Here is a 20103-nt window from a genome sequence, read left to right as displayed (position 1 = left end):
CTTCATTGAGGATGCCCGAGAGCACAGTATCGGAAAATGAGCGTGAGTGAACTTTGGAGAGAGGGACAAGAGATATTGATAGAAAACCAGGACAAATTCAGGGCACTCTTCGTAATTGACTAGTTACCATACATCAAGAAAAATCCTTAAACGCACATTATTATTTACATCCTTGTTGTCTTGAACAATGTTCGCTTGCTGAAGTTGACGAGTCCACTGTCCCTCGATCAAGACATTGGATGAAAGTAGGTCAGATGCCACAGCAACAGCATTCATCGTGTTGGCAGGAAGGCACCAAGTGAGGTTGAGCACAAGATATGGCACAGAACCTGAAGAAAGCGACCGTTGAGTTCTTCACCTTTATTATTGTTTACTCGCTTGCTGGAGGCTGCTTCTTGTCTTGGGACTTCAGTTGTCTCCAAATCCTTTCTTCGTACGGAACCACAAAATACCAGTGTGATCTCGTAGCCGGCGGCAATGTTGGGATGTGAGCTGGAGTCCGCTCTTTCTCAGAAAACCATTCACTTGTAATTCCATTCACTCGTCCTGCCCTTCTGTTACTACCCCACTCCTTCCTCTCTTTCTGTCACGTTTGGTCACTTCTTTTCCGTCGTCAACAATTACCTACTCCCGCGACAAGACCGCTTTCTAAGGCAGAGGATCGAACAGTAACTCAACAACATTCATAACTCAACAACATTTAGCCACCACGATGTCCGTGTCATCCCCCGGTACCATTGTCGACGAGTCCTACAACGACCTGAGCTGGATCGATTTCCGGCTCGACCAGGCCGATGATATCACAGCTATTAAGAAGTCGCTCACGAACCAGGCCTGGTTTGAGCCCTTGTCGCACCCCGAAAAAGACATGAGCGGCTTCAACGTCGCCATGATCGTAATGCGCATGATCTACGGCAACGTGTTGGCGACTCCTGCGACAACGAAGTCAAGTCTTGAGGCGCTGGAGGATGACGAGGACTGGGAGTCAGAGCGCGAGACAGACGAGGATCGCGAGCAGTCGCATCTCCGATTATTCCTCTACGACAACGAGGAGCAGTTTCCCCTCCTCGCAGTATCTTGGGTCGACACCCCCGGCATCCTTCGGGAAAAGGGAAAGACTAGCAACACCGGGAGCGTATCATCATCGGCGGCCTACGACAAGACGGTGTTCGACATGGCCGAGCTACTTCTCTCCAGCTTCCCCAACCACCGGCATGACGACGGACCAATTTCCTTCTCCTACATCATGTCCAGCGACCTCGCCAATGACGCTCTGTGGAGCCACCCCTCCTTCCTCTACTACTGCCCTATCGTCGGATGCGCCCCCGCCGAAGCTGGACCGTGGACGGCCGGTCGCAAGAAAATCCCGACCCGTATGAACGCACATTACTCCCTCCTTCACTTCGACTGGGCGCTCGAGCGCAAACAGTTTGCTGGTCTCGGCGCCTTTTTGACGTCCATGGTTCTTCCCCGCCAGCGTCCAGATGGGCAGTGGTTGCTCTATCAGCCAAACTTTCCCAAAGTGTTGCGGGTCAGATACGTACCCGCCGCGGACACTCGCCGTTCTTCTTCGCCTGACGGGAGTGCCAGTCCCTACGACCAGAACCCAGGATTTGACGACCTCAGACACATCACCATCGGCGGCCGCAAGATTGACACTTCAACCTCTCTGGCAGAATGGGCGCGCCATGATAAGCAAGGAAGAGCCGTCAGACAGGGATATTCCATTTTTGCTGTGGTGCGACTGCGCAATTCGAGCAATCCGAAAGAGCAGGACCTGGTTAGGACATACGATGTGCAGCGGATTGCTGACATGGTACGAGGGGCGGACGGCATCGTTGTGTCCGAGGTGTCAACGATGAATAAGAGGGGAAGTGGAACGAGGTACTTGACTGACGGGTGGAAACTGGGTGAACCGGGTCATGAGTACGATCTGTTCTATTGTAGGGATGATGCTGAGCCTGAGGGCAATCCTCGTACTTCTGGAGCGAAGGCTGGAAGTTCCAAGGAGGTTAGTAGGGGTGGTGAAGATGGTGACGAGGAGGAGCAGATGGAGAAGCGGGTGAACGACATTCCTTATGAGAGTATTGAGGAAGGAGATGCCACTCTGGAATGGGAAGGAACAAAGTGACTCTTTGGATCTTAAGGGCGACTGAGTGAACACGGTATTGTACATCAGGTCGTGTCATGCTCCACAGGGAAGCGGAAGCTTTGTGCTATACAGAGGAGCTCTTACTACTGTACATAGGACAGAGACCGATGACATAGCATAAGTAGTTAACACAGAGTTATCTCTTTCAAGAAACACTGTCGTGCTCAAGTTGTTATTACCATATTCTCCATGATCGGTGATGTCTCTGTTGGCATGGGAAGCGACGAGGTTCTCGGGTGTCGAGCAGGTCTAATGGAAACTTCATGTTTGCATGGTGGTTCAGTGGATTGTATTTCATGGACAAATGACGCATTAAGTACATTCCGGGATAATAGCATGTGGGTAGAAAGAGCTTGGGCGTTAGGAAGGAGTGAAGCAGTTGGAACGCAATGTTGATAGAGAGATGGCAGGCGCATTGGTTGGTGGAGGAGCAAACGACGGGAGTTGTGCATGTATTAATCTTTTGAAATCGACGGCTCCAACCCTAACCCCAGGTCAACGTAGGCTGCAGGAGTGCAGGTACGTCTCCGGCAGGCACCACGCCATGACAACGATGTTGGTATTCCACTCAATCCCAGCTAGCTCTCAACTTCAACAATCCATCGACGAATGTTGGAATCCGACTTGAACCACAGGACTGGCTAAAACACCGCAGCCACTCCGCATTCACAATGATGATGTCTTCCCAATCCTATTCTTTTTTCGGAACGGTCGAGTTCGACCAGCACAGGCTTGGCAATATGCGCAGCATACTGAATCAGTGCAATGTCAACATCTTCAAAGTCCATCAGGACAAGACTAATAGATATGGAGCTTCAGCCATGTTTACATGCATCTTCACACACGCGAAACCAGGTAGGCATTCCATAAGTACAATTCCTGCCACACTGCATCCCAAGACTATCCTCCCTTGCAAGTCACTCCCTCACTCGAGGCAATCTCCTGGCGATCGATATCCGCCCCCTGGAAATGCCAGTCGGGCATTCAGGGAAGAATTTGGAGGGACATTTGAAGACATGAAGGCTCAATCCTCAATATCGGCCACGGAGGTGCTCAGCGAGTGCTCAGTGCACACACGGCAGGTCCCAACGATCTCCCCAAAGCCGAGCATCCTCTACGGCCAGTCGCCCTCCGCCAGAAATGTCAACACCAAGACTGTCTCGAATCTTCATCTCACCACCTTTCTTTCCCATCACGAGCATTCCAGCCAGAAGCAAGGAAAAAATGCCTTGCTTCTGGATAGCCCACGCGTCAAGGACGCCTACGCGATGATGGCTGGAGGTATTTGGACCATGTTTTTTTGCTCCTGTTATCAACATCTTCAAATACCGACCTAGGCCGTCGCCTGCTTTCAGACCATCTTCTTTCTTCTTTTATCCTCAGTCGCTCTTTTATGCTTCTTTCCCGATTCCTTCTTGTGTTGGTCCTATGAGCCAACGTCTTTCGTTCCCTTTTCTATTCGTTTGTCTTTGAACAAGACCACCCGGGTACGCTACCCTTTGCAAGGTCACCTCTCGTCATCATGGGCTGGCAATCGAGCCCTGGCCGGCTTGCCGTAGCTGCGGCCGGCCTCTTGGGGCTTGTCAACGGACAGGCTTACTTCGGAACCTATAATGATACCATAGCCAAGTGTGGTGCCGATAACTTTGTCTCTCTCGGCTGTTACGCCAACTTCCTCGACACTGCCGGCAACACCTTCTTTCGCTTCAGCCCGCAGCCCTACAATGATCCCGATGACCCCTCCTTAAGTTTCAACGGATGGGACCCCGGCTCCCATTGGGACTCTACGCAGACTCCTCTTGACTGTGCTCGCACCTGCAGAGCTTACGGTTACAAGTATTCGGCCATGAGGGACAATAACTGTAACTGCGGCCTGCAGCTCCCGGCTACTGCTGTCTTGAACGTGGACCCTACGGCTTGCAATGTTCAGTGCAGTGGCGACAGCTCTCAGACCTGCGGCGGTGGCCTCAACGCCCAGGTGTACCTTGATCCTTCCTTTGCCGCACCGGCGCTGGTGCCAGTCGTTCCTCGTAACGTCAACTTGAGTGCGACCTACAAGCACCTCGGCTGTTACTTCTCTGGCGGATTCAACACACAAAACGATGACAGGGCCAGGCCACTCGTTGCTGACATCGAGGCTTGTTTCGAAACCTGTGCCGGCTTGGGTTATCCTCTTGTCTTCGGTGCCAGAGAAGGGTAAGTCAAGCTCAGCCTGATGCCTCTTGAAGAGGCAGGAAAACTCATACTGACTGACTCAATGTGCACAGTACACAGATCCGATGCCAGTGTGGTACAAACTTCAACTCCGGCAACTATCGCGTTGTTCCATCGACTCTTCAGAACCCAGGAGACTGCAACGCCGATTGCACATTCGATGATTTGTAAGTTCAAGATACCCATACTTTCTTGCACATGGTCTAACGCTTCCCAACAGGAATGGAAACTGTGACCCAAAGACCCAAAAGTGCTGTGGAAGGAACTTGCACTATCCCGTCTACGTTAGTTCTGAACTTCAAGGATGCTACGTCCCCAAGACGCCGGGGTTCAAGCTATCGCCCGAGCAGGCAGTTCAAAATTGCTACGACCCACCGTCCAGCCTTCTGGGCCCCCCCAAGAACCTTACCACCGCGCTCTCGTTATTAAATTCGAGTAATGTCATTACCTCAACACCATCACTCACACGCCCCTTGACTATTAACACGGGTGCGAATAACACCTGGTACTTATATGGGTGCTACGGTAATTATCCTGCACAGGTCCTCAGCCTCCCCTCACAGGGCGGAGCCTCAGATTCTGGCCGAATCATTCAAAACATTACCCCTGGCACACTCGATGAGTGTGCACGACAATGCGGTTTGAACAGTAGCTTCAACTACTTTGGCATGGTTAACGGCCAGTGAGTAGTGCCCTTTAAACTCATCTGACAGATAGATACTAACTCGACATTCTACCAGGGACTGTTACTGCTCAACCTCTTTTATCGCCCCCGGTAATCTTGATAATATGGGAACTTGCAGAGTCCCTTGCAAAAGTGATGCTACTAAAGCTTGTGGCGGTCAAAATAGCCCGGTTATCTATTCTCTGAACAACCCGAACGGCGTGTTCTCGGAACGCCGGGCGAAACTTGGTACCGGATTTCCGACGTACACTTGTTCACCTCGTAAGACATTCACGCCTTCCCTCCGATCATCATGATTCGTATCTAACGGTTTGTAAATTAGGCCAAGGTCCAGAAATCGAGGAAGCTCCAATCAATTGCCCGGATAACAATGGGGACTCCATTCTCACTGCCCAAAACCAAACTTTCCTTGTCGAGTGTGGTATCGAATATCCCGGTGGCGACCTAGACACACGTTATGTTGACAGCTACGCTCAATGTGCTGCGGCTTGCTCCACCACCGCCGGCTGTGTTGGGTTTATCTATCAGCATGGCCCTGCCGGAAACACCCCCATTGGCGCACCGTGCTACCTCAAGGCACAAGTAGCAGTATCTTCCCCTGTTTCAGGCTCCTCGGATAACCGGGGCGGGAGATTGACTGGCAGCGGTTCAGGCTCCGGCAGCGGTTCTGGCTCCGGCAGTGGCAGCAGCAGCAGCAGCACCAGCACCAGCACCAGCACCAGCACCAGCACCAGCACCAGCACCAGCACCAGCAGCACCAGCACCAGCAGCGGCTCCGGTAGTGGTAGTGGTTCTGGCACTGGCACCACACCAACAACCCCTCCCGCCACCGATCTCGACGCCATTACTGACAAGGTCTTTGGTCAAGCTTTACAGTATGTCTTCAGCTCCTTCGACAAGGTTTTCGGCATGAACATTGACAACCTGTTCAACAACATCCCATTCTTCAACCACAGGCCAGCTGGCTCCACTCGTGCTGTCGCTACAAGCAATGATGAAATCCAGGATCTCGAGACCCTTACCAGCGATCCTATGGACGATATGGTTTCTGCTGCACAAGCCAACCCCGCCAGCGCTGCCATCGGTTCAAATGCCTTCATCGTTGATATGCTCAGCAATCTCAACCTCGGCGGTTTGTTGAGCTCTGTTCCGGGTCTTCAGAATGTTCTCGGTGGACTGGATCTCGGTAGCCTGATTCCTGGAAACATTCGCGCCCCCGATCCGGCCACACCCCCGATGACCGTCAACTTGGATGAGCTGGCCGGCCTAGCCAACACCGTTCTTGCAGCCCTGAACACACTCCCCAGCGATATCGCCGTCCCTGGCCCTGTTGATACCGACTCGCTGATCACTCTTGCAGGTGCCATTACTGATGCGCTTACCACCGCTGCTGATGGATCCGGTCCTGGTGTGATCAATGGCAAAGGACTTTGCTGGCATCCTCAACTCTATTTTCGACTCAATCAACGGGATTGGAAGCATCTTCCCTAAGAAGACTACTAGCAGCAGTCCCCAGCCACGTATGACTGCTGCACCTACTCGACGCCTTCGAGCGAGGGACGTTGCCCACATTGGCCCCCACCCAACCGGTGTGCTCCCTCCGGGAAACGGCCCTGCGGAGGTGTGCGATATTGCGACACTCGCCCTTCCGGCTAACATCTTCGCGCCTACTCCGCCCCCGGATGCTGGTCGCTGCATCCCCATCATTGGCTACTGGTATGTTGGCGAGACCACTTTGCTCCCTTGCTCTGAAGGCTATGGTGCCGGCGCCCCCCAGGAAACTGGTTCCCCTCAAGCACCCGGCTTCCCTGGCGGCCCTGGCGGTCCCGGTGGTCACCCTCCCCATCCTGCCCCCCCGAGCCCGCCGCCCGCCGTTGTGATTCCTGTGGCAGGCTCGATTGTTCTTACCCAGGAGCAACTGAACCATCTTCTCGAATCCACCAACATTGAGCTCGAGTGGACCAGCGAAGGTGAGCGTGTGCTCAACATTCCTGGAGTTCTTGACATGAGCGACAGCCACAGCGACACCTTCAGGCTCTGCTTGACCAAAGCTCCGACTCTCTGTCCCACAGCACCGAGCAGTTTGAGATCCCCATCTCGGGAGAGGTTGGCCTTACGCAGTCGCAGCTTGACAGTCTCCTCCAGGACTCGACCCTCGACATCTTCTGGAACAGCCAGGGGGCCAGAGAGTTGAGCATCCCAGGAGTGATCAACTACAGTTCTTCTAGGAATGACACTTTCAGCCTGCGTATCAGCTCAAGCAATCACCACACCACGTACAGCGCCAGTGCCCCTAGTCCCACCGATCCTCCCACTCCTCCAACTGATGGTGAAGAAGCCCCGGCTGGCTCTCCTGAGGAGGATGCCGGCTACGATGATATTGACGCGGAACTTGCCGCTCTCGATGCTCTTATCGAGTCGCTCGGTGACATTGATCTTGACGTCGGTGACCTCGACATCCCCGATATTGACGTGGACGGTCTGGATTTCCCTGAGATCCCGTCTATTGACACGGATGATCTCGAGGTCAATGTTGAGGATGTGGATATCCCGACGGTTGAAGGGCCTGAGGCTCCTGAGATTCCGACGGTTGAAGGGCCTGAGGCTCCTGAGTCGCCCCAGGTACCTGCTATCGACATTAATGTCGATGGTCAAGTTGGTATCGATGCTATACCAGAAGACCCGGCCATTAATGTCGATGCTGGAGTCGACTTGGGGGGTGACCCGACCATTAATGTCGATGCTGGAGTCGACTTGGGGGGTGACCCGATCATTAATCTCGATGCTGCAGTCGACTTGGGAGGTGACGGCGTTGGTGCTGCCATTATCGATGTTCCCGATGAGGAGGGCGCTATTCCTGTCGTCGACCCCAATGATGTGCCTGCTTGGCTTCTCAACGGAGCCTGATACTGTAATCGGGCGTCGTTGGGGATGGACCTTGAATTGGTGTCGAGTTTAAGGAGAGGATGAATATGGTGAACTTTGGATATTATACGAGGGACGACGCGTTTTGTTTTTGTGGCTATTTGTTATTCTTCGGCCTTGGAACTATTTGTATGCTAATTGCTACGAGTTCAGTTTCCGGTTGCTCGAGCATGTAGTAGTGGTTTATGTGGATGAGAAATCAGATTGTCTTTTTGGAGGATAACATTGCTGCTGCCATGCTTTATGTCACCCTGTGTTTGGCACCTTCCACTTCATGCTTCCCTCCCGCCCCGTCAAGTCTTCCATCCCAACTCTAGGTTCAACTGGGCCTGGTGCCTGGGCCTGTGGCCCAAAGGACATACAGGTAGCCCGTAATCTAGCCCTTGTAGTAAGGTATATGTATTACTTCCCGTGTCAATATTTCCGTGGCAAGCTGGTAGGATGGCGCAGTGGCGGGCACGGTTGAACGGCCCCCCGCCCTCCCCTTCCCTTCCTTCCCCCGGCTCTCGTGGACGCTGCGCGTTCGAACCCGGTAGCTGTAAGTCCACATTTTTTTTTTTTTTTTTTTTTGCACTTTTGTTCTTCTGATCGCTTTTTTGTTACGCGCTTGCTCAGTTGCGAGATAGGTACGGGCCGGCCTCGTTGAAGGCGGCCGCTGTTGTTCTCATGATCCTGCCTTTGTCACTTTGATATCACCTCCTACGTGTTTACTCGGCTTTTTTTGCCCCCAAGTCTCGCTTGCCAGGTCGCGCCTTCTCTTTTCGAGAAGTATCTGCTCTGAGTTACTCCTCCCCAACCCCACCTCCCATTTTCTCCTTATTTCCTCATCCATCACCAACCTGTCTACCTAGGTTGTTTTCAACAGCGGGTTACCACACTCGATAAGCAACGCTGGCAACGAGCTTCTCAATAATATCCTGCTTGACTCCCCTTCACCGTTCCAGCTCACACCCTCTTACTCCACCAGCTGCATATCTCAAAGTCGCTCCGCGCCTCTCACCTGCTCATCAGATCAACCTTATTTCACATTATTGAGGTATGAACTCCAAACCACGCGTTCTTGATCTTCAATATTGTATCGAAGAAAGCTGACCCTCAAGGCAGTACGCTTGTATTCAAGCCACGAGGCATCTCCAAGGACAAGTTCCAGCGACAAGAGTTTACTTCAACAACCGCCACGCGCATGCTCACTCATGATGTCGCGAACACCAGCCACCAACCCAGTCAAAAACCCCGAGTCGCTCCTACGACACGACCTCGAGGGCTTCTCACGAGACCTACTTGGCCTTCATACCCGCTTTCAGGAAATGTTCCCGGTCCTCGCCAACTCCAGCGAGTCTGCCGCTGACGCCGCCTCGGCCTCGGCCACACCGCGCAGGCTGGATCCTGTTCCGGGACATCTTCGTGATTTAGCAAACAGGAGCCTTTCAGCTCAACCCCCGTCTCCAGCGCTCACCCCATCGCACTTAAATGCTGACTTGACTGTCAGTATGGATCAAAAAATTACCCGGGAGGTCAAGGCCAAGGTCGAGCAAAAGATCAAGGATCTTGCTGATACTCAGTACAAAGCGGTTGCTCATCGAGTAGATCTTATCTACCGCGATTCGATCGAGCCGTTCCAGACAAAGTGCCTGTGTATTGAGGAAGAACTGGCGAAGATGAGGGAGGAGAACTTGAAGAGACAGCAGGCTGAGGAGAAGATGAGAGAGGAGCTGTGGGGGGTGATTCGCAAGATGCAGACTGAAATCGAGGAGTTGAAGAAGGGGCGTGCCCGAGAAAGTGTTGAGGAGAGGTTCACTGCAGACGCCTTCGACAGCATCAACCAAAACAACGGCACCATCACAAAGACGAGAAGCCGTGGACACATACGGAAGGATAGTCAGCCGACAACTGAAGATTGGGCTGCTTTGGAAGCGTTTGAGTTGAGTCCGATGAGCATGAGGGGGCCGACTTCTCGGGAGGAGAACGTGCAGAATTACACGTCCTCCGCGCTGGTGCCGTTCAGTTCTCAGGTCGACAAGAACACAAATGCTCCCAGCACAAAGGGACTCGGTCAAACTGGAACCCCGGGCTCGGTGGTAAGCGGCTTGGACTTGACCACTCGACCAGCTAACAGAGGACAACAGAGTGTGGCCAGTCTTCGAAATACACACATCGCCGACTCCGAGCCTACGATTCCCTATCCGAAATTTCGCGCACACAGTAATGGTATTATCCTTCTGGCATCCGATAGCGACGATGAAAACTGCTCGGAATCGACAGCCTCCGCGAAGAGAGGCTCTACCTCCCAGTTTTCTCTCCGTCCAGGAAGACATTCTCAAGGTACGGGAGCAACAACGACATCTCGCAGCCGCAGTCCCCGTCCCAGTCTCGACGCGAGCTTCCGCGTCCGCGACGATTCACAATCCGTGACCAAGTCCAAGTCACGCTCAACCCACCGCCGCTCCACCTCCTCGAGCTCCATTCAAAGCATTCCCAACGACAACGACATCGACCTCTCCTCCCAGTCAATCCCTTCCCGCTTCCAACCGAGCCGCCGAACCAAGTCGGCTAATGAGCTGATTGACAAACACCTCTCCTTCATCCCTAACGGGTGGCGGACGATCATTGCCAACACGGCCAAGCAGCTGAGCCCAGAGGACTGGGATCGGTCAGATGCGAGAGTGTTGAAGAAGCTGGAGGAGCATTGCACGGCTTTCAGCAACTTGGAGGAGATTCTGCCGGATGTCAGGATGGCTGTGCCGGCTTTAAGGGAGTTGATGAGAGAGTTGGGGAGACATCCTTAAACGTCCTAGGATGAGGACTCTTGAGGAGAATGATTGTGTTGGAGGAGGAAGATTATTTGCTTGAACACTTGCTCAATGGACGAGATTTCGGTCAGTAAAAATGAAGGATGTCAGCCAAATGATGGAGTTTACATGTATGGGAATCAAGGGACTAGACCTAGGTTTTATCTGGGATCTTTTCTGATCTTGGAGTTGTTGATGGCGTGAACGTCGACGTCGACGTCGACGAGGAACACCCCTTTTCATGACCCTAACCCTAGCAAATGGATGGATGTAGCCAGAGCGCAAACTGTACGATTAGATAGACTCGAAGGTTGATCAATCTGAGACAAAAAGGAACTTGCTATCAATGGCTTCCCTCAATAGACAGCCGATTAAAGTAATGATCTTCTTTAACAAAAGCTTCGCCGACGAAATCTAGACTTAGTCTGGTGATGTTTACAAGGCGGTTCGTGATCTGCGGTGGTGGACGGATCGCCGGACAACTCTTGCGTACCGACGGGAGTCCACGGGCAGCAGACAAACTTGGCGGATTGGCGGGGTTCTGGGAGCGGTTTTAGTGGTGCCGAGTTGCCCCCAACAGCACTGCCCCCCGCCATGCAGGTGGTCTTTCCCGCCTGTTGCGTCAGCTGTGGTTGTCGGTCTGCGCCACTCCCTCCCGTCATCTTCCACTTTCATCCTCCCGTCCCGTCGTCCACCTTTATCATCGATCCATCCTTATCTGACTTATTACAACCGACTCCATCGTACAATTTCCGAACCTGCCTGCCCATCTCGATTCGACTTACAACAAAGTCTATTATACCTGCGGCAAAGAAACTGTTCGATTGTTTGCTTGCCCGGAGAGCAGCATCATTCACACCGACGAAGTAACCGACTCTCGTCTCTCGCCAGAGACCTCAAACCACAGCCATGGTGTCAGTAGACCGCCAGCGCATCATCGAGACCAACCGGTCTCTGCGTCTCATCAAGAATGTAAGGGCATTGTTCATACCTTTCTATTACTCGTGTCTCTTCGGCATCCTTCCCTTCATCGCCGGAAGGGCGGGCAGAACGTCCTTCGTCTCCCTTACCTTCTATTCGGTCACTAACACCCCGCCTCCCCCCAAAACAGGAACTAGAATCCCTTCTCGAGAAGGGCATCATAACCGACGACGCCTTCGACAGCATCACCTCCCTCCTCCCCGCCGAAGCCAGTCTCTCCAGCACATCCTCCACCCCGGTCCCAGCTCCGCGTGCTGCTCCCGCACACGTCGCCCCCGCCGCTGCCGCCCAACCTCATGCCACCGGCGGCGGCGGCGGCGTCAGCTCCATCGCCGCGCGCTTCCAACAGAACCCTCCTCCAGCCGTCACCACAGCCGCCAACGCCTTTTCCAACCTCTCCCTAAACAACCGCAGCCCCTCCCCAGCTCCAGCTCCAGCTCCGGCCGCAGCACCCCCTTCATACTCCCAATCTACCGGCAACAGCAGCGCTCCCCCTCCCCCCTTGCCGGGCCGCTCCCAACCACCAACACCAGCGCCCGCGGCACCACCAAGCAAGCCCATCATAGCCCACTGCAAAGCCCTGTACAAATACGACGCCTCGGACGCGCGCGACTGCAGCTTCGATAAAGGCGACAAGATCCATGTCTACGAGTACATGAATGCCGACTGGTGGATGGGGCGGTGCGTGCGCACTGAACAGGAGGGTATCTTTCCTAAGAGTTATGTGGAGGTGGAGGCGGCGCCTGTGCAGAGTACTGGTGCATGGGAGGGTCAACACAGCGAGAAATCTGGAGGATATCCCGGTGTGGGAGGGTATGGTGCTGGTGGGCCTGGGTATAGACAGCCGACGTATGGTGGAGGGTATATGGCGCCCCCACCAGGAGCACCACAGGGACAGGTCTATGATCCTAATGCGCCGCCGCAGGGAGAGAAGGAGGAGAACAAGTTTGAGAAACATGGGAAGAGTATTGGAAAGAAGTTTGGAAATGCGGCGGTGTTTGGAGCGGGGGCTACGATGGGCGCTAATTTGGTTAATTCCATCTTTTAAGGGGTGGATGGGAAGGCGGTTATGGTTGAAGGTGGCTAGTCCGGGCCTGCTGTTGAAAGGGTCGCGGTTATCAGGGCGTTCCATTTTGCTTTACTGTCATCATGTTGTTCATGTGTGAGGCGTAGGTGGTGGAGGATTAGTACATATTCTCCTAGTGATATAACAAAGCTATCAATATGTCAAAACTACGAGACGCAAAACTTGGCAATGAGAAAGCCAAAACCATCTATTATTACAAACTCCACGCTACAAAGGAAAGTACGAAGAGAAGATACAAATAAAAAGAAACAGCTATCTATCCCACCAACCATCGACCCTCGAGTCCACAACTCTCCATCCCCCTTCTCCCCTTGACAACCAAACCTACTACCCCCTAGCCGGTATAGTCCAAGCAACCAAATCCTCCCTAACTTCAAACTCATCCACCTCTCTCGCCTTTTTATACCCTCCTCCATAACCACCACCATACCTTCCCCCTCCTCCCCTACCACTTCCACTTCTTCCACTTCCACTTCCCGCCTCACTACCCAACGTTAAAGTGTCCAGACTAGCCAGACTATCACTCCTATCCCGTCTTCCTCCTCCGAAATCCATTCTCTCATAACTGTTATTCTCTCCAACATCCGTGATCACCACCCCCATGGAAGCAGCAGCGTCCTGGAATTGATGATAGGGGAATTGATAAGGGGAGTTCAAGTAGCCGTGGCCGTGGCCGTGGCCGTGGCCGTGGGCGGCTGGGGCAGTGGCAGTGGAAGGCACAACGGGAGCAGCGGAGGATAACATCTTGCCCAGGTCCCGAAAAGCGGGGGAGAGGCCGTTGTTTAGGGAGGTGTTGATTGTATCGACATTCATGGTAGAAGCCGAGGTGGCGGGGCGGTTGTTGTAACCATTGCTGTTGTTGAGGCTGTTCAGTAGGTTTTTGAGGTTATTGGCTTCGTCTGCTGCTCCGGCTCCGCGGGTGAAACCGTAGTTGTTGATGTTGTACCAGTTATCTTTATCTTTGTCGGCGGCATTTCCTCCTTCGGCGGGGGCCTGGGCCTGTTGGTCTTGCTGTTCAGCCATCACGGTTCGAAAACTGCTCTTATCATTACTCGTTCCGCTGCTGTGGTGGCGGATGTGCTGTCTTATGCGCGCCATGCTTCCTTGTGTCTGGGTTGTTGATGATGTTGTTGGGGCGGCAGCGGTCTGTGGGCGGAGGGTGTTATCTCTGTTGCTACCGCTGTCTTCGTCTCCAGAGGCCGAGCCGCTGGTGGGCTCGTCGCGGCGGCGGAGGTGGCGCGATCGGGAAGAACCGGCGCTCGGGGTGCGGTAGGTGTTGGAGTTGTTCGGTCCCCCGGGAGTCGTAGGCACCGGTACCGGCACGCCACCCAGTCCTATGGAGATGGCGGCCGCGAGCTTGTCGCGCTGGTCGCGGTAGTACTGGCCCGAGGCGGAGCGGAAGTGGTGTCCGTGTCCTCCTCCTCCTCCGAAACTGTGCTTCTTCCTGTGTCCTCCCGCACGTAATCCGCCGTCCCGGTCTCCTCCGAAGCTGTTGGCGTTGTTGCTGTACCCCCCGCGACCGCGCGAGATGGGGGAAGGGGTGTTCGCTGCTGAAGACATGTCCGTCCGAAACCCGTCGCCGCCCGAGAAGATGTCCTCGATGCACTGATCGGCTGTTAGCTCGCCCGGCTGCGATTCCCAGCTGGCAGCCAGAACCCGACGGTAGCAGTCCTGCAACTCGAACACGTCCCGCGACTTGTGGCTGAGACTGGGTAACTGGCCCAGCGCCAGGTCGGCCGCGGCTTGGTGGTGGTTGCGGGCGGCGTTGTGGGCGTCGGCGTTGGGGTCCAGCACGTCGCCTGCCATGAGTCCGGCGATGCCGCCGAAAACGGGAGCGGTCTTGAGCGGTGGGGCGATGAAGTTGCGCTCTCCTTCGACTTGGATCATCAGGATGCTCATCTTGAGGGTCGAGTTGATCTTGCTGTCCTGCATCAGGTAGCGACGCACCACGCCGTCTTGGACGTCCTCTGCCGGGGTTACCGTGGCTGTCGAGGCGAAGGTCTTGGTAGTCATGGCCGTCATGGGACGTTCCTGCTCCTTTTCTTCCGCATCAGGCCGTAGATACTGGGGGCTGTTGGGTGCTGGTGTTACCGCATTTAGTGAGCTGGGTTTACGGCTGTGTCCGAACCGGAAATCGACAGCTGCTGGACCACCCGGAGAACCGAGAAACGGACTGATTCCGGCCCCAAGACCATCCCGGAGGATGGATTCGCTCTCCTCGACATACTCGGCTAGGTTGAGGCGGACGACACCTAGGGTGGTTTTCTCTTCCCGGACAGGAGCCGGACCGTTGCCGTTCACTGTGCCATTGGTGTTGAACAGCTGCAGAACCTCAAACTCGATCGGGCATTCCGTGAGGTTGTTGCTACGGTCGACAGCAATGCGGATAGGGATGACCTTTGAGTAGTTGTACTCAACTCGGTGGTTGGCAATGGGGCATTTCTGCGTCGTGCCGCGGTCCCTCGAGTGAATGCTGTGTGGCAAGTGCCATTTTATGAGGGACCCTCCTGAGACAAGTGGTACATTGTTCAAGTCATAGATCTAGGGCTCCAGTTAGACGACGACCTGAAGTGAGGATCATGGTGAGGACGACATGCCTTGAGGTGTAGTTCGAACTTGGGCTAGATCAAAGGTATTAGTACTGTGTTCCTGTAGGTAACGAGAGGGGAATGGATGAATACGAACCTTTTTACCCTTGCCGACTAAAGGAATGTGAACCATATCAGCTTAAAGGAACACGAATAATAGAGAATTTCAAGGCAGAATCAGAGCGATGGAGGAAAGGTCCATTCCATAATGCCGGGAGTGCCGGTAGACAAGATGCAGCAACGTCATGCACAGCAGGACGGACGTTCATAGTCGGGTTTTGGAGTGAAGGAGTGATGAGTTGGAGATATTGGTTGGAAGTGAAGGAGTGGAAGGGATATGATAACTGAATCTGACAAGAGGGAGGAGGCTAGTCATGCTTACTGAGGGCTGCCATGGTTACATGCGACGGATTCAGCAGGTACTTCCGTCGTCTCTATAGTCAGGTACGTGGTCTCAGGACTGTAACTGTAACGGACCGATCCAGGTTCCCGTGGTTGAAGGCCGACACAAGGGGCGCCGAGGTTCCCTGCCGCAACGTGAGCTTTCCCGTCCCCGGATTAAGCCGGTGATATCGAGATCCCAACGCAACAGCGGCAACGGGACTCTCAGTGAGAGAAGTGGAAAGCTGGAGTTGTGCCGTTGAGGCGTGTCAGGGTTGGGCTTGGCATGTATCGCGGACGAACACAGTTGTAACGTAAGGTATTCCGTATTACCCCCTTATCAACCAAAACAAGAGACAACAAGACAATGATGTGTGTATGGGTGATGAGAACTTTGGACTGCCGGTTAGTAATGCTTCCATGACAAAATCTGCAAAATCCTTTCTTAGCCCAACATTTGTTATACGCGGCACCACGGATATGATGGATGTCCGGGCAGCCCCTTAAATAAAATGAACTAATGAAATGTCAAACGGGGAGGGTGATGAGAATGATGACATGCATTCGCCTTGCTGCCTCACTCCGCCATCCACGACTCTAGAGAACTTTGTCCACTCACCACGACCTCTCCTAAAGAACTATCATCAAGATAGGTGATCCGGATGTTGAAGAATGCCGAGCTTCTGGGCTGTCATGTTGGGGCGAAATTCCGTGTTACAGACAAGCAAGCCACTGAAGAGACCGCCAAGAGCGCTGCCAAGGATGCCGTGGAATCGTCAAGGAACGGGACCTGAGTTTGGACATTACCCCAAGTGGGGACAGCTCCCCGCTAGGACCCACTAGCCGATCGACTGATAAGCCCGATAAGAGCTTTCAGAAATTCATTGTCGGCGCCAGTGATGCAGTTACACTGTGAAGCGCACTCCAATTCCTCCAAGTACAACACCTTACACCACACCACCTCCATCCGCCGGACACGTACGCCAATGTCCACGGAACCATAGTCGCCATGGACAATAATAAGAAACAAGCCGCCTCTGGCAAGGCGGCCGATTCCAAGAAACGCAAGGAAGCGCCATCCGCAGCGACCGGCACCAAGAATCAGAACCAACAAGGCAAAGACTCGCGTCCTCCAGCCCGGCCACAAAAGCGCGTCAAGTTCCAAGATGCCCGCAACATTCGCAGCCAGCCTTCCGACGCCGCCCTCGACGATGGAAAGCTCGACCTCCAAAAGTTCCTCCATGCCCGCGAATTCGAGATCAAGGCCCTCGAGACGAGCATGCGAAAATGCAAGAGCGCCAATGCCACCAGAGTTTTCCAGCAGGTCCCGCGCGAGATGAGACGCCGAACAGCGAGTCACAACGCCAAGAGAGTCCCCAAGAGGCTGCGCGACAGAGCGAAAAGAGAGATGCTGGAGGACAACACACCAACCGTCGAAGCGAGGAAACGACGACCACGGACCACACGCGCCAGGATACGTGCCGAGAATGCAAAGCGACTCGAGAAACTGGCCGCAAAGAAGAGGAAAAGAGCGTTGCAAAGGGAAGCTGAAGGAGAGAATAAGGACGAGCCCGGAAAGACTACAATCCAGACGAGAGCCCCGAGACCCAAGATACGGCGTGATACCCTGAACGAGCCCCCCAAGCCAAAGTCCAAGTTCAAGAAGAGACAGATCAACAAAACCTGGCTCCCTACCCATCTATGGCATGCCAAACGAGCGACAATGACCGAGCCAACCAAGCCTCTGTGGCGATTTGCCATCCCTTTGACACCGACGCAAAAGTGTTATCGACCGACCCACCGAGCTTCTGGACAAAAGGGAACCGTTTTCTGGGATACGAGTTACATGAGCACAGTCAGGCTATATGGAGCAGCCGGAGGCATTGAGCAGGTTCTCAAGGCGCTGGGGCTGGTCCAGGAGAGCTTATGGGGCAATCGCGGCAGAAAATGGAGAAATGGCACGAGGACATGGAGCGGTATGGTGAGCAGACAGCAAGGGAGCTCCAGGAGGGACGTTGGGCCTGCTACGATTATATGGAATCCTACTCCGACCGACGAGACCACTGCGCCAGAGTCAAACACTACCGAGCAGAAGAAGACTCAACGACAGATCTTGATCCGGACACACCCATCTTGTTTCCTTGAACTCTTCGACGAGTTGGTTAAACTGGCAAAGTTACAGACACCGCAAGTTCACGTCGAGGACTTGCGTTTCGAAATCGGTAGCATCGAACTTACCGGACCCGGTTCCACAGAGACGTTGCTCGCTGTACTCCAGCCATATCATACCGAGGAGCGCCATGGGCAGGTTTTCTCCTCTCTAGTTGGGGTAACAAATCCCGCTTCTCTTCCTAAAGATGCAGTACTGGGCTTCTCAGTCAAGGATCCCCGATTATCGTATCCTCCCAAGCGGGTGGACACCGCCAGCAAGGTTTCCGATCCCGCTCTCCTTGATACTCTGACACAATGGCCTGTTGAGGAACAGGTGAAGCCATATGGGCTCTTCGACCGTGATGTTCGCTTCAAGGCTTCCAGTCTACCACCACAAAAGTCCATCAATCGCCGAAAGGGCGCCAATATTCCAGGGCAAGAAATTCAAGTCACGGCAGCGGACCCTCCCATACCAGTCATCGTGTTCGCCTCTAGGCCGACAGCTGGTGGTCAGGCGCAGGGGACATGGACACTGTTGGCACCATGGAAATGTATTTTGCCGATATGGTATAGCATTGTCCATTACCCTCTGTCCACTGGAGGAAATCCTCGGTTGGGAGGGTTGAATGAGCAGCGGCAGATTGCCTTTGAACAAGGGACTGCCTGGTTTCCTGGGGACTTCCTGGGGACGAATGCGGGTGTTGTCTGGGAGATGGAGCAGCGCGCGCAACGCAAGAAGGCTTGGGATCGGCGTCCAAAGGGCAAACGCATCGAATGGGCCTCGCTGGATCTCGGCGCTGGACGAAAGGGCGAGATTGGAGATGGCCTAGCGTGCGATTTTGAGCATCTGTTCGGTTTGCCCAAGGACCCTTCGCCGAGCTCATCTGGGAACCAGTCCACCCTGGATGTCGATCCAAATGCAATGGACGTAGATCCTGGGGAAGAGGCTGAAGCCGCGTCCAAGTTGGGGAAGCCCCACAAAGATACTCTGCCGTCTTTGGCGACAGTTGAGCAGATGAAGAAGACGGAGTTCAACGCCCTTGTCTCCTCGGCGAATTTGGTCAGACCTCCCCCACGGTCAATCATATCAGTCAACATCACGTTCGTGACCAGAGGCGTTGCAAACGCATGCGCCAGGATATATCGTCTTCCATCTCGGCCTTCAGCAACGACGACCGTCCCGTCGTCGGAGGCGGAAGTACCCGCTACAGATCCGGTCGCAGCCGGCATAGGCTCTCTCCCTGCGGATCTCCGCGACCAATGGCTTCAGAAACTCCCTAGCCAGAAAAGCGGCAGCAGATGTTCCAAAACCACCACAACACACGCAGCACCACATATCCCTCACGGCGTCGATCAGGGTACTCGAAAACAATTAATGGCCAAGTCTCTCCTATCCGGGGATCCATTGCCCTACCCCAGGCCCTCGGCAGCTAATCAGACAGATATCGGCGGCGGCCATCCGCTGTGCCCCGGCGAGGAGGACCTGATCGGGTTCGTGACGGCAGGGGCGTACAGCCTTAGTGAGGGCAAGGGTACGGCTGTTGGGGCGATCTCCGCCGAGAAGGCGTTTGATACCCTTCAAGAGTGCAAGTCGGGCAACAACAAGGAGGGAAGGCTCTGCATTGTGAGAAATGCCGGGGAGAGCGTGGGCTGGCTGGCAAGGTGGGAGCTGGTGTGAAGACAAAGTGAGATGAGATGAGATGATAACATGATATGAGATCTGACATCGGTATGAGATACCTGTTAATGGACGCGGTTGCTGATATCGATACTTGGCGGGCTGCAAGCCGTGGAAATTCACCGAGATGATGAGGTCTCAGAAAAAGAAGAAAGAAGAGCGAAAAGTGATAAAGATTTTGTTGATTATGGGAAAAGCCTATCGCTTGCTTGGGGCCTTGTCTCGGCTTCTCTAGTCCCGAAGATTCGGGGAATTAGCTTGAAGATGTCGGTCGACGACGAGCTTTTCTCACAGTGGTATCTACGCAGGTCCAACCCAAGTCCATGTCGTCGGAAGCTTCCGATGCCAAGAGTTGGGAAGCTTGATGGTGGACGCTAGACCGCTTGGAGTTGTACAGCTTGCGCCCTCAATCATCTCCAAGAGGAGACTCTGTTGCTGAGTTCAACGATTGCGGACTCCTCGGTACGAAACT

At 54.0% G+C, this 20103-nt stretch overlaps 6 protein-coding genes across 6 annotated transcripts; 5 read left to right on the top strand and 1 right to left on the bottom strand.

Annotated features, from left to right (window-relative positions):
* Window positions 1–712: 712 nt before the first annotated feature.
* B0H65DRAFT_516217 (uncharacterized protein) lies at window positions 713–2131 on the top strand (the record flags this gene model as incomplete). The annotated part of the gene is made up of 1 exon (XM_062828663.1): window positions 713–2131. The coding sequence occupies one exon, from the start codon at window positions 713–715 to the stop codon at window positions 2129–2131; it is 1419 nt and encodes a 472-aa protein (XP_062686775.1).
* Window positions 2132–3786: 1655 nt separating this feature from the next.
* On the top strand, window positions 3787–6638 carry B0H65DRAFT_46565 (uncharacterized protein). The gene is made up of 5 exons (XM_062826820.1): window positions 3787–4348; window positions 4420–4533; window positions 4587–5048; window positions 5107–5312; window positions 5374–6638. The coding sequence occupies exons 1-5, from the start codon at window positions 3999–4001 to the stop codon at window positions 6540–6542; spliced, it is 2301 nt and encodes a 766-aa protein (XP_062686774.1). The 5' UTR covers window positions 3787–3998; the 3' UTR covers window positions 6543–6638.
* A 2740-nt stretch (window positions 6639–9378) lies between these two features.
* B0H65DRAFT_451858 (uncharacterized protein) lies at window positions 9379–11255 on the top strand. The gene has a single exon (XM_062826078.1). It carries the CDS (start codon window positions 9467–9469, stop codon window positions 10760–10762), a length of 1296 nt encoding a protein of 431 aa, XP_062686773.1. The 5' UTR covers window positions 9379–9466; the 3' UTR covers window positions 10763–11255.
* A 419-nt stretch (window positions 11256–11674) lies between these two features.
* B0H65DRAFT_544649 (SH3 domain-containing protein) lies at window positions 11675–12794 on the top strand (the record flags this gene model as incomplete). The annotated part of the gene is made up of 2 exons (XM_062829309.1): window positions 11675–11737; window positions 11877–12794. The coding sequence occupies 2 exons, from the start codon at window positions 11675–11677 to the stop codon at window positions 12792–12794; spliced, it is 981 nt and encodes a 326-aa protein (XP_062686772.1).
* Window positions 12767–15794, bottom strand: B0H65DRAFT_46506 (N-terminal C2 in EEIG1 and EHBP1 proteins-domain-containing protein). Its single transcript, XM_062826788.1, has 3 exons — window positions 15519–15794; window positions 15431–15454; window positions 12767–15374 (listed from the first exon to the last, which is right to left on the bottom strand). Exons 1-3 carry the CDS (start codon window positions 15552–15554, stop codon window positions 13161–13163), a joined length of 2274 nt encoding a protein of 757 aa, XP_062686771.1. The 5' UTR covers window positions 15555–15794; the 3' UTR covers window positions 12767–13160.
* A 925-nt stretch (window positions 15795–16719) lies between these two features.
* Window positions 16720–20041, top strand: B0H65DRAFT_46488 (ribonucleases P/MRP protein subunit POP1-domain-containing protein). The gene has a single exon (XM_062826777.1). It carries the CDS (start codon window positions 16812–16814, stop codon window positions 19629–19631), a length of 2820 nt encoding a protein of 939 aa, XP_062686770.1. The 5' UTR covers window positions 16720–16811; the 3' UTR covers window positions 19632–20041.
* Window positions 20042–20103: the final 62 nt, after the last annotated feature.

Source organism: Neurospora tetraspora (assembly GCF_033439725.1).
Source record: "Neurospora tetraspora strain CBS 560.94 chromosome Unknown B0H65scaffold_1, whole genome shotgun sequence".
NCBI lineage: Eukaryota > Fungi > Ascomycota > Sordariomycetes > Sordariales > Sordariaceae > Neurospora > Neurospora tetraspora.
Note: the sequence above shows the minus strand (reverse complement) of the source record. Positions and strands in the feature narration are given on the sequence as shown.

Bases quoted from the DNA above. Each gene is read 5' to 3' on its own strand.
- B0H65DRAFT_451858 (XM_062826078.1), top strand. From the start codon at position 9,467: ATGGATCAAAAAATTACCCGGGAGGTCAAGGCCAAGGTCGAGCAAAAG.
- B0H65DRAFT_46565 (XM_062826820.1), top strand. From the start codon at position 3,999: ATGAGGGACAATAACTGTAACTGCGGCCTGCAGCTCCCGGCTACTGCT. The intron at 4,349-4,419 runs GTAAGTCAAGCT...CAATGTGCACAG, and splicing joins GTCTTCGGTGCCAGAGAAGG to TACACAGATCCGATGCCAGT. The intron at 5,313-5,373 runs GTAAGACATTCA...TTTGTAAATTAG, and splicing joins GACGTACACTTGTTCACCTC to GCCAAGGTCCAGAAATCGAG.
- B0H65DRAFT_46488 (XM_062826777.1), top strand. From the start codon at position 16,812: ATGGACAATAATAAGAAACAAGCCGCCTCTGGCAAGGCGGCCGATTCC.
- B0H65DRAFT_46506 (XM_062826788.1), bottom strand. From the start codon at position 15,554: ATGGTTCACATTCCTTTAGTCGGCAAGGGTAAAAAG. The intron at 15,455-15,518 runs GTTCGTATTCAT...CCTTTGATCTAG, and splicing joins TAGTCGGCAAGGGTAAAAAG to CCCAAGTTCGAACTACACCT. The intron at 15,375-15,430 runs GCATGTCGTCCT...CTGGAGCCCTAG, and splicing joins AGTTCGAACTACACCTCAAG to ATCTATGACTTGAACAATGT.